Source organism: Hippichthys cyanospilos, chromosome 1 (assembly GCF_059441005.1).
Source record: "Hippichthys cyanospilos isolate Australia breed blue-spotted pipefish chromosome 1, RoL_Hcya_1.0, whole genome shotgun sequence".
Taxonomy (NCBI): domain Eukaryota; kingdom Metazoa; phylum Chordata; class Actinopteri; order Syngnathiformes; family Syngnathidae; genus Hippichthys; species Hippichthys cyanospilos.
The window spans coordinates 4,023,800-4,039,760 of record NC_142369.1 but is presented as its reverse complement, the minus strand read 5'-3'; the positions used below and the strand labels follow the sequence as shown (position 1 = coordinate 4,039,760).

Here is a 15,961-nt window from a genome sequence, read left to right as displayed (position 1 = left end):
GGAGTAACATGGGTGGGTAAGACTCAACTTATTGACTCGTTTAGTAAATGGGTAAAGCAACCCAAAAGGTTGAGCCATTTTCACCTAAATATTGGGTTGCTCCTTTTGTTAAGACTCATAATTGGGCTATTTTCCTCACGACTGGTTTTAGAGCGTAAAAACCCGAAAAGCCGCGCGATAAAAACCAAAGTTATTAAAGTATCGGCCTCCTCGACGAGGACCGATCGGTACGGTACGGGCATGGGATGCGCGTTTCCTTCATTTGAGTGTCGTCCCCGACACTACTTTGGACGTTGACTTGAGTGTTGGCCAGGCGCCAAGTAAACATGGGCCGCGCTTGTAGGTGGCCCCTTCTTCTCGCGGAGGCATTTTGGGAGCGACGCCCCACGCGGGCCCATCCCCCCCCCCCCCGGTCCCCGGTCCCCGGTCGCCCCCCGTCGGGCGCCGGGTGGGGGGATTATGCGGAGCGGGAGGCTCGTAAAGGCTCTGCCAGGCTCTTTCTCTTGTGTGACGGATGGCCGGGAGGCTGAACGGGGGCCTGCTTTGCATGAGAAGGGGAGCCGGCACAGGGGAGAAAAGAGGCCTATTCAGGGAGGCCTGTCACCCTCAAATCACCCCCGCCCTCACCCCCGCCGCCCTCACCCTTCCACATCCATCCCTTCATCCTTTTCATCCCTCCTCCGTTTCGGCCTCCATCATCGCGCCCGTCCTCATCCTCTCTACATTTCTGTTCCTTCGCATTTCCCCTCCTTTCCATCACCCCCCCCCCCCCCCCCCCCCCCACCTCCCCCATCATAAAAAAAAAAAAACATCCATCCGGTGCGTTCCGCAACATGGGAGTCAGGAGTCATGCTATCAACTCAAAAGCAAGTCATGCGAAGCCGCATTCACATTTCAGCAAGCGAATTGCAAATCTTTTTTTTTTTATGTCTTCTGGTTTTTGCAGCGTAATATAAAGTTTATCCGCTAGGGGGCAGAAAAGCGCGCTTGCATTTTGAGGGGAAAGTCTTCAATATGATTGCCCTTTAATCCCTTTAATTGCCCTTTTAATTATTTCTAAGCATTTTAAATATATTTTGTTCATATTAGTTTATTTGTATGATGTACATATTAAAATTTACTATGTATGTTTTTGATATATTCATTCTGATTTAGGTGACATTTTATTTGTAATTAAGGTTTATTTATGTTGTTATCTTGAGTGCATTTGCAAATCATTCAGTTTGTTTCTATATGAAGTCATTAATTTTCTTGTATTTGTATTTTCTTTGTTATTTCATTAGAGTTTTTTTTATTTCATGTTCGATATGTTTCTGTAATTATTTTTCACGTTTTAACTGCTTACCTTAGTTACTACTCTAAAAACATTTGGGTCAAAAATAGCCCAGTTATGGGTCCAAAAAGAAGCAACCCAATATATGGGTCAGTTTAATCTAACGTTACACAAAACAAGACCGTTTTTGAGGATTTTTTGTACAAAATGATCCAAGTTTGTGGCTTGAAAACAGCCTATAATGTCGGGACTCAAATATTGTCAGACTCAAGATTGTTTTTTTTTTTTTTTTTTTTAACCCAATTGGGAAGAATAAGTCCCTAAGCTGTTGTAAATTTTGGCGGAGAACAAAGACTTTGAGTATTGCATCGACTGTCTACATGTGTTGCTGCACCGTTTGTGAACTATTAGTTTCCTGTGAGCTTGTCATTGGAGTTTGTACTAGATGTATAATTTTAACACGCGCTGCTCAAACTTGATTATTCTTTTGACAAACTGTTGACAAATTGTCATCGAGTTAAGTTGGCCGGACACTTGTAGGTATCGACAGCTAAATGGAACGTCAAAGTGGCTCTTGCATGGATTTGTCTGTATGTGGACCCCCCTGAAAAGATTGACCATCGTTATGAAAGCTTGGCGAGTTTTTTTTTTTTTTTTTTTTTTAAATGGAACTTGTGCAAGTCTCTCCTGCAGGCTTTCCCTGTATTAAGATATTGGCTGGCTCTGGGTTTTCTCTAAAAGTCTTTGAGATGCAAATGGTCGCGCTCACTCCTGATTGGTGGGCTGCGGGTCGCCTGGAGAAAAGTGCTGAGGGTGGGGGGGGCGATTGGGCTTGAACCCGGAGAGCGCGCTCGAACAACAAGTGGTTCAGAATAACAAGTTGCAGCGGGGAAAGACAACCAGTTAATTTTTCGCTTTCCAAGCGTCTGCTGCAATAACAACAACAACAACATTTTTTTTTAATTGAGTAAAGCGCGACAGGCGAAAGTTGCTCGCGCGAGAAAAGTTGGGGCGGAGGCCAATTAAGTCAAGTGGGTTCACCCGGTGCTCCCGCGCGCGAGCTGCGGGAACACCAGGTGGACTTCGCAACTCGGGCATGTACAGCATGATGGAGCACGAGCTGAAGCCCGGCATCGGCATCGGAATCGGCATAGGCATCGGCGGCCAGCCGGGCCACCAGCACCAGCAGCAGCAGCAGCACCAGCACGGGGCGCAGAGCCTGTCCCTGTCCCCGGCGGCGGCACCGGGCAGCATGACCCCGGGCAACGGCCTGCCCCACCCGGGCTCCAAGAGCGCCCTGCAGGCCGCCGCCGCCGCCGTCGACCCCATGGACAAGGTGAAGCGGCCCATGAACGCCTTCATGGTGTGGTCTCGGGGCCAGCGGCGCAAGATGGCCCAGGAGAACCCCAAGATGCACAACTCTGAGATCAGCAAGCGCCTGGGCGCCGAGTGGAAGCTGCTGAGCGACGCCGACAAGCGGCCCTTCATCGACGAGGCCAAGCGCCTGCGGGCGGTGCACATGAAGGAGTACCCGGACTACAAGTACAAGCCGCGGCGCAAGAGCAAGCCGGCGCTCAAGAAGGAGCCGCCGGGTCACGGCCCGGGGCCGCAGGCGCTGTCCCTGGGCCCGGCGCCCAAGTACCCCCTGCAGGGAGCCTGCAGCCCGCGCGTCGACGCCTACGCCGCCTGGGGCCCCGCCGCCGCCGCGGCCGCCGCCGCCGGGGGTTACGCCGGCATGCAGGGCGACGCGCTGGGCTACGCGCAGCAGCTGCACCGCTACGACCTGTCCGCCCTCCAGTACCCCCAGGCCATGAGCGCCGCGCAGACCTACATCAACGGCGCCGGCTCTTACAGGTGCGCCGCAAAGCCGGACCAAGTCCATTATCCAAAGTGGTATTGTGCGGAAAAAAAAAAAAAGGCCCGGAAAGTTCGCTCAAGTCAAATACCAAGTTGCCCTCCCTTTTAAACGGCTTGATTAGATTTAGGAGATTTAGGAGTGCAAGTCTAAAAAACAGGCTTAAACAACACAATTATGGCTTAAAAAAAAAAAAAAAAATTTCAACCCCCGAAAATACACTTTGTACACGAATTCCTAAAATATTGGCTTGTTTTTGTGCAAAAGCACCCTGAAAGTTGGGTCAAAATTATCCAAATCGTTTCTCCCGTCCCTTTTCACTTTTTAATTGGGTTCTTTTTGACCCAACTGTTTTTGGAGTATAGAAGTCATCTTAAAAAAAACAACAACAAAACAGTTGGCTTAAACACAACCCAATTATGTATAATAAAAAAAAAAAATCAACCCTCAATTTGACCCTTGCAATTAAAAACTTTGTACATGACAATCTAAAAAAGTAAATTTCCACCTTTAATCCCGATTTTCAAAATATAGATCACTTACACAACAATCTAAAAAATGAAGTATAAAACAACATAAAGTCTAAAGAAAAAACAAAGTTGACCCGAATTAAACAAAAAAAGACACTTTGTACGTGACAAAAAAAATAGAGCTGTGTGACGTTGATTCCTTTTACACAACTGGTTTTGGAGTGCAGCAAAACTAAAAAAAAAAAAAACCAAATGGCTTGAAAATAACCCCATTCCGGGTCAAAAAGGCCACTCAATTCAGCCCAAGTTTTCCCCCATAAAAATGCTTCATTTTGTACAGTACAACTTAAAAACGCCTTGTTTTAAATAAAAAAAAATGCCAAAATAAGGTTAAAGTCACATGAATAATAGACTTCATCCCTTTTTAATTCATGTTTTTTCCACACAACTTTTTTTTTTACCTTAGTTCAGTGACTCTAAAAAGTATTAAAAAAAAAATAACTCATGAGTCATAAAAGTCATTTTTTTCATGCCAACCTAAAAAAAATGGCTTGTTTTATATAAAGCTGTCTGGAAATTTTGGTCTAAGTAACCCAATAGTGGGCCCCATCCTTATTTTTCGCCCAACTGTTTTTAGAGTGCAAGCATAATTAAAAAAAAAAAAAAAAAGTGTCCTAAAAAAATTCTAAAGTAAATTGGCCCCCAAAAAACCTAAGCCACTATTTGGCTTAACCTTTTTTTTTTAACTTTCTGAGCCCAATATTGGGTCAGTCAAAAATGTTGGGTCATATTGACCCAATTATTGGGTTAGAGCTTCTATGACCCAAAACTGGAGTATTTTGAAAGCCACTGTTTTCCAAAGATTCCAGAGATGATTTTTTTTTTTTTAAAGAGCAAATCAAAATCCTATTTTCAATTTTTCAAAGCGCAAAGGGGGGAGGGGGCTCGACGACATCAAATTCTAAAAGATTTGAGGTGACTTTATGCAGTGTGTGAAGTTTCTCATTGCAAAGACAAGTAACAATTAAAAAAAAAAAAAAAAAACTCTAGGAAACTCCTCCATAAATACACAATTCCAAAATTTGTTTGAGGCAACCGAGTGTTAAGCAGTGACAGCTATAAAAATATAAACAAAAGTATTTTTTATTTTCTATTTGAGAGAGGTCCAACTTGTGAGGTGGGCATTAGTGCGCATGTGGAATGTTGATGAGGGGCACTCAATGCTGCCTGTGTGGTCCCTTTACCCACAATGCCTCACGTCTGCCCCCCCCCCCCCCAAAAAAAAAGGAAAAACTCGCACCAATAAAATCGCAGTAGATATTTATAGAACTTTAAAACAAATTCAAATGTCTTTTTTTTAAATAATAATCGTAAAAAATTAACATATTAATCAAAACATTTCAAGTTTTTCATTTATTGAAAAAATTCAGCTCATTTTTATGCTCGACAAAATATTTGACGGGCCGGATTAAACACTTTTGCGGGCCAGAATGGGCCCCCCGAGCCGTATGTTTGACACCAACTCCAAAACAACAGCGTAGACTAACCAATACAGTAGTATAAATTTATCAAATTTTAACCACTAAAAACAAAAAAAACGTACCTGAATGGACACCTAGCGCTCAGTGAACTTTGAATAAATGAAATGACTACATAGCTCTTAGCATAAAATGATACTTATATTTTTTAAGTTAACATACATACAATGAATTAAAATCCTAATTAGCATGTTAAATTGTAAATGATCAATATTTTTGACGCAAAATGCCCCCCATAAATGTCTTGCCCCTATTGGACACAAGCTACTTAAAAATTAATAACCTAAACCAAACAAATGAATAAAACACTAACTTGTAATGTGCATATTTTTTCAGTTAATATTCAATTTGGGAAGGATGAATTCAGCCGGAAAATCATAAATGAATCACTCTCAGTTGGCGGCCATTTTGCCACTTGCTGTCTCCTGAAAATGACATCACAGTTGCTCAGGTAACAACCAATCAGGGCTGACCAAGTCCGGTCATCGATATCGGTTTGCTGAGCAGTGATTGGTTGTTAGCTGAGTAACTGTCATGTCATTTTCTGGCAAGTTGGCATAATGGCCGCCACCTACATGTTTTTGCACAAAAGGAACTTGCCACAATAAAAGCTTAGTTAAGAAAACTATATTAACTACATTCCTGCTACCTTGCAACTAAATGCACATTTATATATCAATATACAGCAAATAAATAATGAATTATTAATACATAATAATAAATAGAAAACATTAATAATACAACAAGACATAATCATATTTACATGATATATCAATGCAAATATAATAATAATCCAATTTAATACAAAATGAAGAAATCATAAATACGATATTGATTAAAATGTAATATATATATATATATATAATATGTAAAATAGTAGATTGGTAAAAAAAAATGCCTGTAATTAAACACTACTACAATAAATATTCGTAATAAAAAAAATACAATCATACCATATGTACTCAATATAATCAATGTAAATACAATAAATATTAATAGTTTAAAATAATACAAAATCAAATCAAATACAAAATAGATTAAAATACAAAATAATAAAAATACATAACACATGCATATAATATAGGCACTATAAATAAACTAATACATTTTCAATGGCAAAATACACCAAATCCAATAAAACATGACATGATTTAATATCGCCAAGAAAACAAAAACAGAGAGCAGATCCTCCAAGACAAAAAGTCCTAACGTCTAACGGAAAATGCCACAGACGGGCTAACGGAAGCGCGCATGCTGGCGCTTTGTTTGCTAACCCCGGTGCCCCCCCCCCCCCTCCATTTTTCAGCCCCATGTCCTACGGCGGGAGCCCCCAGCAGCCCAGCCCGGTGTCCATGTCCATGGTGAAGGCGGAAGCCGTGTCCCACTCGCCGCCGGCGCCCGCCCACCACCGCGGCCCCCTGCAAGGCGACCTGCGGGACATGATCAGCATGTACATCCCGGGGGGCGGCGGCGACGGCGCCGCCGACCCCGCCGCCGCCGCCCCCAGGGGCTACCAGCAGCACTACCTCACCGGCACCGTACCCCTAACACACATCTAGAAGCCCGCGGCGCCGGACCGTCTGCACTTGCGCATCGGAGCTTCTTTGTCATACCTTTTTGAAATCCATTTTTTTTTTCCTTCTTTTTCCACCATTTTTGCAAATGCTGCATTTCAGTAGCTTTACGCCAGGGGCGGGGAAACACTTTTCCCGCCCTCCCTCTCTTGCCTATCCTTTTAGTTTTGCTGCGTAACGCCACCTGGACTCTCCCGCCAAATGTCGCAAAAAAAAAAAAAAAAAAGTGTACATACCGAGAATCATCAATTCACTAGCAAATGAAGACCGACCCAGTTGGAACTTCTGCCCTCTACTGGACAGGCGACGAAGTGAAACTGGCTAACAGACTAGCATTTTTTGTTTGTTTGTTTGTTTCCACTGAATTATCGACCCCATTTACAGTATACCTGATGTATATACTGTACAGTGTGTAGCTGCTGCTGGAACCTCCACGTTTTCTCAAGACCTTACTAACGATTTACTTTTTGAAATGCCATGTGTGAATGTTTACATTTTTAACTTGATCTTTTATTTTTGTAGAAACCATTGTGCGGTTTAGTCATTGTCTGTAGAGCTCTTGTAAATAATGTACACATTTTAGGCTCTTACACTAAGGGTCTCGATACCTTTTTGATTAAAAAAAAAGTCTATGGATTTCATGACTATTAATAAAAAGTAAAGGTGACGTTGTCTTATTTGTAGCAATGCTTACGGGCATGTGTCTATCCCCTAAGAAGAATGATGCGACCAACTTTAGTTTCTTTTTCGTGTATGAGAAAATGTGTTTAAAAAAAAAAAACGCATCAAAAGCTCCGTAGCATGTTGTCGAATGCGTTTTGGCCACAAGACGGCGCCAACTCGCAATTTAGGCGAAAGGGGGTACTTCCGGTAACACCCGGAAGTGGCGCCGTTTTCCAACAGCTCAACTCCTGTGTCGTGCAGCGTGAAAAAAAACGCGAGTGCCAAAATATATTTAAACGAAAAAGGCTTCTGATCCCAGTGCCAAGCCTTCACCTACCAAAAATGGTAACAAGCAACAAAACGGCAGCTTCCAAGCTTCATTTTTGTTTAGGTGAGCAAGCATCTGAAATCGTTCGTTTGTAAGAACTATTTTCACAGTTGCGCAGTGATTGGTGCGCCGGAACAAAAATGTGTTTCGGTTTTCAGATACTTTTCTTCCATATCGTCTTTCCCTCTTTCTTTCTATCACTGTCTCCTGCCTGAAGCCCGCTGGGATAGGCACCCGCAAGCCTGCGACCCTCGTGAAGATAAGCGGCTTCAGAACGTGGATGGACGGATTTTTATTTGAGCATTTTCAATATTTTTCTTTTGACGATAACAGCAAGACTACTGACTACTCACTGATACCAATACCAAGTACAGATACCACAAATACTTTGAGACACATTTCTCTCCCCAGAAATGACATTTAAAAGAGACCAATATGGTTTTTTTTGCTCTAAATTGCTCTAGAAGAGGGACATTTTTTTAACGGAATGATTTCATGTCAATTCCAAATTTTATGCAAGTTAATCGGTTAATCTTGCCCAATGACGGAAACTTTTTCCGACCGATCCCAATTTGAGACGCGCGATAATCAGCACTCCAACCTAAGGTTTATTAAATCTCCATTTTCATTCCCGAGCACCATTTTTGTCCACGCGCGTGTGCGTCGCGGCACTTTAAAGATGACGTCACGGCGATCCACGACGTCCTAGCGCATGGGAACCCTCGCCCAAGGGGGATGATTTAAAGCTTTACTTTCTTATCTTTGTCTTCAAACTTCACTTTCTCCTCCAGCCAACACGCACACACACGCACACACACGCAGGCAGCGCGCATGCACGTGCGCGCGCGCTGGACGGCCGCGCGTAATTGGGCGTTTGTGAGGCGCATTGTCCGCTTCCTTTGAGCGCGCAGGTGCATCCAGTAAAGCCGCGGTCTCCGCTCCTCCCCCGGGCGTCTTTGTCCCCCCTCCCGCTGTGCAGAAAATGAGGGCCGCTTTCTGCTTTGCTCGCCGCTCACAGGCTTAACCCTTTCAGCGACCGCTGCCTTTTCTCATGGAAATGGGCCAGGACCCTTGCGCCGGCTAATCGCTCGGCCAGGGGAGGGGAACTTGGGAAGGGGGGGGGGTGAAGATTTAACTGCCAAAAAAGTGATCCCAACTTTACACTTTTCTTTTCTTTTGGAAACCTTAGCAAATATTTAGCAATTGCACTCTTGACTTTTTTTTCCATTTGAGTACTAAAATGTCCGTTTTTGTGCTTTTTCTTTCTTTTTTGTGTGCTAAAAATACATTCAAAATTCCATTTATTTTTGGGGGAAAATGCAAAACAATCATTTGCACGTTCCAAACTTCATGCTAACATTTCTGAAAGGCTAAATTAACTTTTTTTATTCCACCTGGGTGAAGGCCAATAGAATGGGAACACCTTTTTAATATTTTCTTTTTTTTTTTCTTTGTGTGTTGTACATAGAAAAACAAAGATTTGGTGTGAAAATCACGTCATTCTTTTTTTGTATCAATTTTTGAACTCTAATATCCAGGCAGGGAAACCTCCATTTTATGCAAAGCAATTTTTTGCAGCGCAATATCCCACCTTCCAAAGTTGCCCAATGCATTTTTTGAATTGTTTTTATAAATGTTAGCAAACATTTTTGAAACAATTTTGAGAAAAATGCAAACCAATCTTTTGCAGCGTTCCAGACTTGCCCGACTTGCACTTTTTTGGTTGTTTTGATTTTGAAACGTAAGCAAACATTTCCAAATGGCTCAATTGATTTCTCCATTTTCCATTCAATTGCGAGCCAATAAAATGGGTGAAATTTTGCATCTTTTTTGTGCCTTTTTTTGCAAATTTTACGATACTCCACCTGAGCAATTTTCTTGTGTATTTTGCGCTTCTAAACAGTGAATTTGGCAGAAAATGTTTCACCAAGCGCTCCCCTCTCATTGGCCCGCCGCCACGTGATACTTTGCGAGTACTCGCCACGAAGCGCGTTGCCCAAAACGGAGAAGTTGTCCAATTGCACGTAAAACTTTTCCGAATTGGAACGCTGCCCAATACGTTAGCGAAAACGTCGACAAAATGACTTCAATTTCACTTCTGGGAAATCAAACTGGATTTGAGGCCGGGATTAATTGAAAATCATGTCAAATGAATGATAAATGACGGTGTTGTTTTGGCTGGAGACCATGGGGGTGTTTTTTTTTTTTTTTAGGGGGGTGGGGGGGGTGGGGGGGCGTGAATGGAGGGATTTTCTGGTCCAGTAGCTCCAATCACCTAGCAACAGGCAGCCAGGCTTCAACAAGTGGTTGCCATGGAAGCACTCAGCCTGACTTAAAAGTTTGCCACACACAGCTGTCCCTGTGCGTGCGTGTGTGTGTGTGTGTGTGTGTGTGTGTGTGTGTGTCGGGCTATACTTGTGAGAACTGTTTTTTGAGTTTTTGACCAAAATGGTGAGGTCACTTTGAAGAAGTGAGGACATCACATGGATGATTTGACATGATATGTATCTTCAAAATGATTCTTTTGGATTATATGTCGATTTTTATTCGGATCAGAAAATACATATTATGTCCAAAACTCATTATAAATAAACAATAAACAAATGAATCTTTCCTGTCGAGTTGCTCTTGACATGTAAGTAGCCTCTCCGTTCCAACCCCCCCAAAAAGCTCATAAATCCTTTGAATAAATAAAGATGCATGAAAACTGTAGCAAATACCTGTTAGAATTACATGAGTGTATATTAATCAAAACATATCATGTAAAGAATAAGCAAAAAAAACACACACTCCTAAACCCTTTAAATTAAGCCTATTCATTGTAGCAGTTAATATGAAAGCAGTTCACTTGTTTGCCTAGAGATGGTGCTGGTGTGTAGGTGTAGGCGAGACACCTTTTTAGGACCTTTTATTTGTACCTTTTTATTTGACATTTCCAGTGCTGCGAGAATCGTTTACAAGTCCACAGGAGCAATTATATTCTTTTTGTTTTCAGTATATGTTTCAAATCAGGGTTAGGGTTTTCAATTAGTGTTTTAAATTAGAGTTTAGGTTTCAAACTAGGGTTTCAGATCAGGGTTAGGGTCTCAAAGTAGGGTTTTAAACTATTTAGGGTTTCAAAGTAGGGTTTCAAACCAAGGTTAGGGTTTCAAAGTAGGGCTTTAAACTATTTAGGGTTTCAAAGTAGGGTTTCAAACCAAGGTTAGGGTTTCAAAGTAGGGTTTATACTAGGTTTAGGGTTTCAAACTAGGGTTTCAGATCAAGGTTAGGGTTTCAAAGTAAGGTTTTAGATCAAGGTTCGGGTTTCAAAGTAACGTTTTCAAACTAGATCTAGGGTTTTAAACTAGGGTTTCAGATCAGGGATAGGGTTTCAAAGTAGGGATTTAAACCATTTAGGGTATCAAAGTAGAGTTTCAAAGCAAGGTTAGGGTTTCTAAGTAGGGTTTTTACTAGGTTTAGGGTTTCAAACTAGGGTTTCAGATCAAGGTTAGGGTTTCCAACTAGGGTTTCAGATCAAGGTTAGGGTTTGAAAGTAGGGTTTTAGTTCAGGGTTAGGGTTTCAAAGTAGCGTTTTTAAATCAAATTTAGGGTTTCAAAATAGGGTTTCAGATCAGGGTTAGGGTTTCAAAATAGGGTTTTAAACTATTTAGGGTTTCAAAGTAGGGTTTCAAACCAAGGTTAGGGTTTCAAAGTAGGGTTTTAGATCAGGGTTAGAATTTAAAGTAGGGTTTTAGTAGGGTCATCGTCGTTGTTGCCATCCTCGTCATAGTCGTCATCGTTGTCATCTTAGTATCTCATTTTAAAAAAAAGCCATGATCGTGTTTTTAACACTTTTCCATTATTATTTCCATTATCATTTTTTTTCAACCCAATGACTCTTCGTCTTTTTCAATTTTATTAAAAAACAACAGAGAATTCACAGCAGTACATATAGCAAACTTAATGACTTGAAAATAATGAATTATAATAATACACATGATTATATATATATATATATATGTGTGTGCATGTTTTTTTTTCAAAATATTGTGAACAGTTCACAATATTGTGAACCGTTTAAGCTTGGATGAGGAGTACAAAATAGCATTTTAAACGAAGCCTTCCTTTTTTTATTTGTAGTTGTTTAATACATTGAAAAAAAGTAACATTCGCAGGTCCAGGGCGGCAGCATCCACTTCCTGCCTGGCGCAGCCTGTCATTTTCACGCGCTTGCTGACTTCATCATCAAAATCTTCAAAGGACCTCCGATGAGCCCTCGTGATAAATGATGCGACTATGCGCCTCAAAATGTGAGGTCAAAGGCCACGCGGCCACTGGGATGGCCTCGCACCGGAGAAGCCTTGGCGACCACCTCAAACTTGTCGGTGGGCGCGCCCCTCACTCGGGACGGGGGTGGCATTTGCGGCCGCCCGCTGCTCTCGCAGGAACTTCTGGGTGCGTTTCCAGTAGTAGAGCACCTGCGCCACCACCAGGCCGTTGCAGGCCACCGCCACGCCGTAGGTCACCACCAACAGGGTGTCCCCCGTTTCCTGACAAAGACAACAAAACGGGACACGGGGAGGCCGAATGAAGCCTCGTGACGCACCCCTCATAATTTTTTTGGGGGGGAGATTTCACCCTCGGTTCAAAGAGCCAGCGGACTCTTTCATTTATCTTTAAATCAATAGCACCACCTAGTGGAGTAAAAGACAAAAACAATCACAAGTGCTTCACGAAGCTTCGTTATCCCATCACTACGACATGGACACCAGGAACCCGAACCGTGCAAAAGTTAGAGAAAATTATATAATATAAACAATATACACACACACACACACACACACACACACAGGAAGATATAGGGATATTTGGGGGTGACAAATTTCTGTCTTTGAGGAAGACGTGAATTCTCGATTTTGTGTAAAAAATAAAAGCACATTCCATTTTTTTTTTTTTACACCTTCAACACCGTATTTTCTATTTAAATCGAAAAAAAAATTGTTGCATGTACCTGGACCGAGGTGAAGATGCGCGCGAGCGAGCCGGCAAACAAGATGGCGACGGTAAGAGCGGACAACTGGCCCGTGTGCCCGTTGCGAAGGTTGGTGGCCGCCTGGATCACCTGCGGTCAATTTGAAAAAGAAATCATGAATATAATCCAATTAAAAGAAAAACAGGCACCGACCCTGCTGACGATGATGGCGGGCATGTTGGAGGCTTGCATGGTGGCGAGCAAGGAGGCGGGCGCCAGCGGACACAGCAGGAAGGACAGCACCCCAAAGTAGAGCAGCACAAACAGCACCCCTGCGCAATACAAGCGTGAGCCAACAGAGGGCGCCAAATCGCCACTTTCGTTTGAAGCACATTCAGCTGCCATGCCATACTTAGAAAAACAGTAGCGATGTTGAAAAACAATTCGTTCCACTCATTCCAGTACGACTAATCAACAATTAAATAGCACCGATACCAAGCACTGATACCACAGACACTTTTTATATCTAATTTCGCAACGCAAAAAAACCCAAAACAAAAAAACTATGTATTATTGTTATTGTGGCATTTTCCTTTAAGATAATGAAAAAAGTAAATGAGTAATTATCTCAAAAAGTCACATTTGGGTGAATGTAATATTTTTGCAATAATGTGTACTATTGCTCAGTCTACAGGTGTGGATGTTAGTAACAAATGGTTGACTAACGTGCGGAAAATTAACATGTTTTATTAAATTTAGTCGTGAAAAATCACCAGAGCACGGTGACAAATTGTAAGCCACTACTGTTTGACTTTTTTTTTTTTTTTTAAAGCAAGAACTATAGAAAATAATGGTGTGATAAATATTTTTTTTACACAAGTAATTCTGTGACAGTTGATTTTTTTTTGGGGGGGTTGCAACGTTTAAGTACTTATTTCATTAGACTAATCAATGACTTTATACATTTATACAGTAATTATTTGAAGAAAAAATATTTTTGTTAAAAGTGATGAATACATTTATATAAATAGTGATTTTTTTTCACGCGTTTAACAGCGTCTACCATCAAACCTGTTTAGCACAGTTTTAAACAGCGTGTAAAAATGTATTTTCGAAATGTATTTTCAGCACATGCCGCGGGCCGCAAAAATGTGGACGGCGGGCCGCAAACGGCCCCCGGCCCGTAGTTTGGACACCGCTGCTTTAATATGTCAAATGCAAGCTTTTCGGGATATTCCCATTTCGGGAGTAGACCGTGTAGCTCACCCGAGACGGTCCTGCCGGCGTAGTGGCGAATGAGGAAGCCCACGGCGAGCGTCTGCAGCATGACGAAGAGCGCCTCGCCCCAAGCGCTGCCCCGACACGTCGCGGGTGAGGCCGGGCGGGCGAGCGGCGGCGCGGCGGGCCTCACCTGAAGGGGAAGGCGCGGGCCACGGCGTAGGCCAGCGAGCCCGTGATGGCCACCAGCTCGCCCAGCACCGACGGGAAGCTCACGCCCGCCGCGTTCTTGGCGCCCAGTATCTTCACGATTTGAGGCACCTTCACTGGACGCGCGCGCACACACCCGCATTTAATCCCGGGTACTTTTTTTCAACATTTTTTCAAGTGTCATTCCTTAATATGTGTTGTATGTGGGGCAACACTGCCATCCAGTGGTCATAGTTATTACTACAGTGCTCAATTGACTTAATATTACATAAGCACTCGTCAAGGGTTTCAGCTACCCTCCGTAAAAATTCTTTTTGACGAGAACTTTCAAATTTATTATTTTTATTACTACTTTAAAACATGAGAATTCTCATCCATGGCACTAAAAGGGTTTACAAAAAGCCGTGACTTTATCCCCCCCCCGTCAAATAACTAGTCTATAACATGCTTTTATTTATGTACTAAAGCAACGGTCCCCAACCCTGATACGTTTGTGATTGATCTGTTTTTGGCGCCGCTTCTGGCCGCTGTTGGTATTACACACATAGTGAGTAGGACGGTGTGGTTTTTAGAGCACCCCAGGGGTACCAGATAACAATTCCTTACCTGATAACAATTGGCACTAAAAGTTCAAGAGCAAAAAAAAAAAAAAAAGGGAAGCAGCATACCCAACATGGATCCCAAGATGATGACGGTCCCAAGACATTTGCTGAGCAGAATCTTCAGGCACGGCCCTGAAAGCCAAAGCCACACTTTTTTTTTTTACACTTGAGTCCCGGGCGCCGCGTCCCGCCCGTCAATCATTACTCCGAAGCGCAAAGGCGGAGCGCCGGCGCGTACTCACCGTCCGCAAAGTTGAAACGCAGGAAAAAAGCGTGGGAACACGACGGCGGCAGCAAATAGTCCGGGGGGAGTCCGCGGAAAGGGTCCAGCAAAGACGTCCCTTTGTGCAAAAGGTTGACCTCCGCCATCGCCGCCCGCTCGCTCGCTCGCTCAACATTCAAAGTTCAGTCCGCTTTATGGGATCGCTCACGTGCCGCTCGGATCGAGATTGGGATCGTAAACGCTCCGAAGGCAATGACCGCTTCTACTCGTGGCACAAGTGCGAGGAAACATCTTGACATTTGGATCGGATTGGAAACTAAGATAACTTCAATATTTGCCTAAGACAGTTTTGCAATATAATGGGGAGTCAAGTTTATTTTTAGAACGGGCCCCATTGGAGTTAATCGTTTCTGTTGGAGGGCCGGTTAAATACATTTTAAACACAGGTGTGGAACTCCAGTCCTGGAGGGCCGGTATCCTGCATGTTTTCAAACCTTTTCTATCAAAAACACCTGATTCAAATGATTGGGATCATTTTGAAGCTCCTGCAGAGCTTGCTAATGAGCTCATCATTTGAATCAGGTTTGTTGGGGAAAGAAAACCGGAAAAGATGCAGGATGCCGGCCCTCCAGGACTGGAGTTCCACACCTATGTAGTAGGGAGACGCCATTATTGTTGAACGCTTTTTCTCCTGGTTTTGCGTTAGGTAGATAGTGAGCCAATTGTCATTTGTTTCCTTTTTGTTTGGCTAGTTAGGGATTCAGAAGATCTTTTATTATTTTGTTTGCTCTCCCTCCGAAGACAATAAAAGCTGCTGCTTTTTCTTCAACACGTTTAGTTTCACGGGCCTTTTCTGGTGGTGAGGGTACGGACGGGGGAGCACACACGTTATACCCCAGTTCCCCTAGGCTGGGTGTAACATCGCACATTTTGACATCGGAACTCGAAAAACTGCATAAAAAGGCTATATGGCCACAAAAAAACGCTCCATAATTGTCAAAGTTGAGGACATTTTGCAAATTTGCTATTTTAGCCAGAAACTTGAAATGGTAATGA

The 15,961-nt window shown here is 42.9% G+C and overlaps 2 protein-coding genes across 3 annotated transcripts; one reads left to right on the top strand and one right to left on the bottom strand.

The window, feature by feature from the left end:
• The first annotated feature begins 2,116 nt into the window (after positions 1-2,116).
• On the top strand, positions 2,117-7,377 carry sox19b (SRY-box transcription factor 19b). The gene is made up of 2 exons (XM_088424206.1): positions 2,117-3,127; positions 6,443-7,377. The coding sequence occupies exons 1-2, from the start codon at positions 2,370-2,372 to the stop codon at positions 6,693-6,695; spliced, it is 1,011 nt and encodes a 336-aa protein (XP_088280332.1). The 5' UTR covers positions 2,117-2,369; the 3' UTR covers positions 6,696-7,377.
• Positions 7,378-11,603: 4,226 nt separating this feature from the next.
• Positions 11,604-15,493, bottom strand: LOC148428659 (mannose-P-dolichol utilization defect 1 protein-like). 2 transcript variants are annotated; one of them, XM_088425659.1, is made up of 7 exons: positions 14,925-15,493; positions 14,749-14,814; positions 14,064-14,196; positions 13,919-14,004; positions 12,862-12,984; positions 12,692-12,802; positions 11,604-12,230 (listed from the first exon to the last, which is right to left on the bottom strand). In XM_088425659.1, the coding sequence occupies exons 1-7, from the start codon at positions 15,049-15,051 to the stop codon at positions 12,079-12,081; spliced, it is 798 nt and encodes a 265-aa protein (XP_088281785.1). In that variant the 5' UTR covers positions 15,052-15,493; the 3' UTR covers positions 11,604-12,078. The 2 variants fall into 2 exon arrangements, with proteins under 2 accessions (XP_088281785.1, XP_088281776.1); XM_088425650.1 differs by having other exon boundaries at positions 11,607-12,230; positions 12,866-12,984; positions 14,925-15,383.
• Positions 15,494-15,961: the final 468 nt, after the last annotated feature.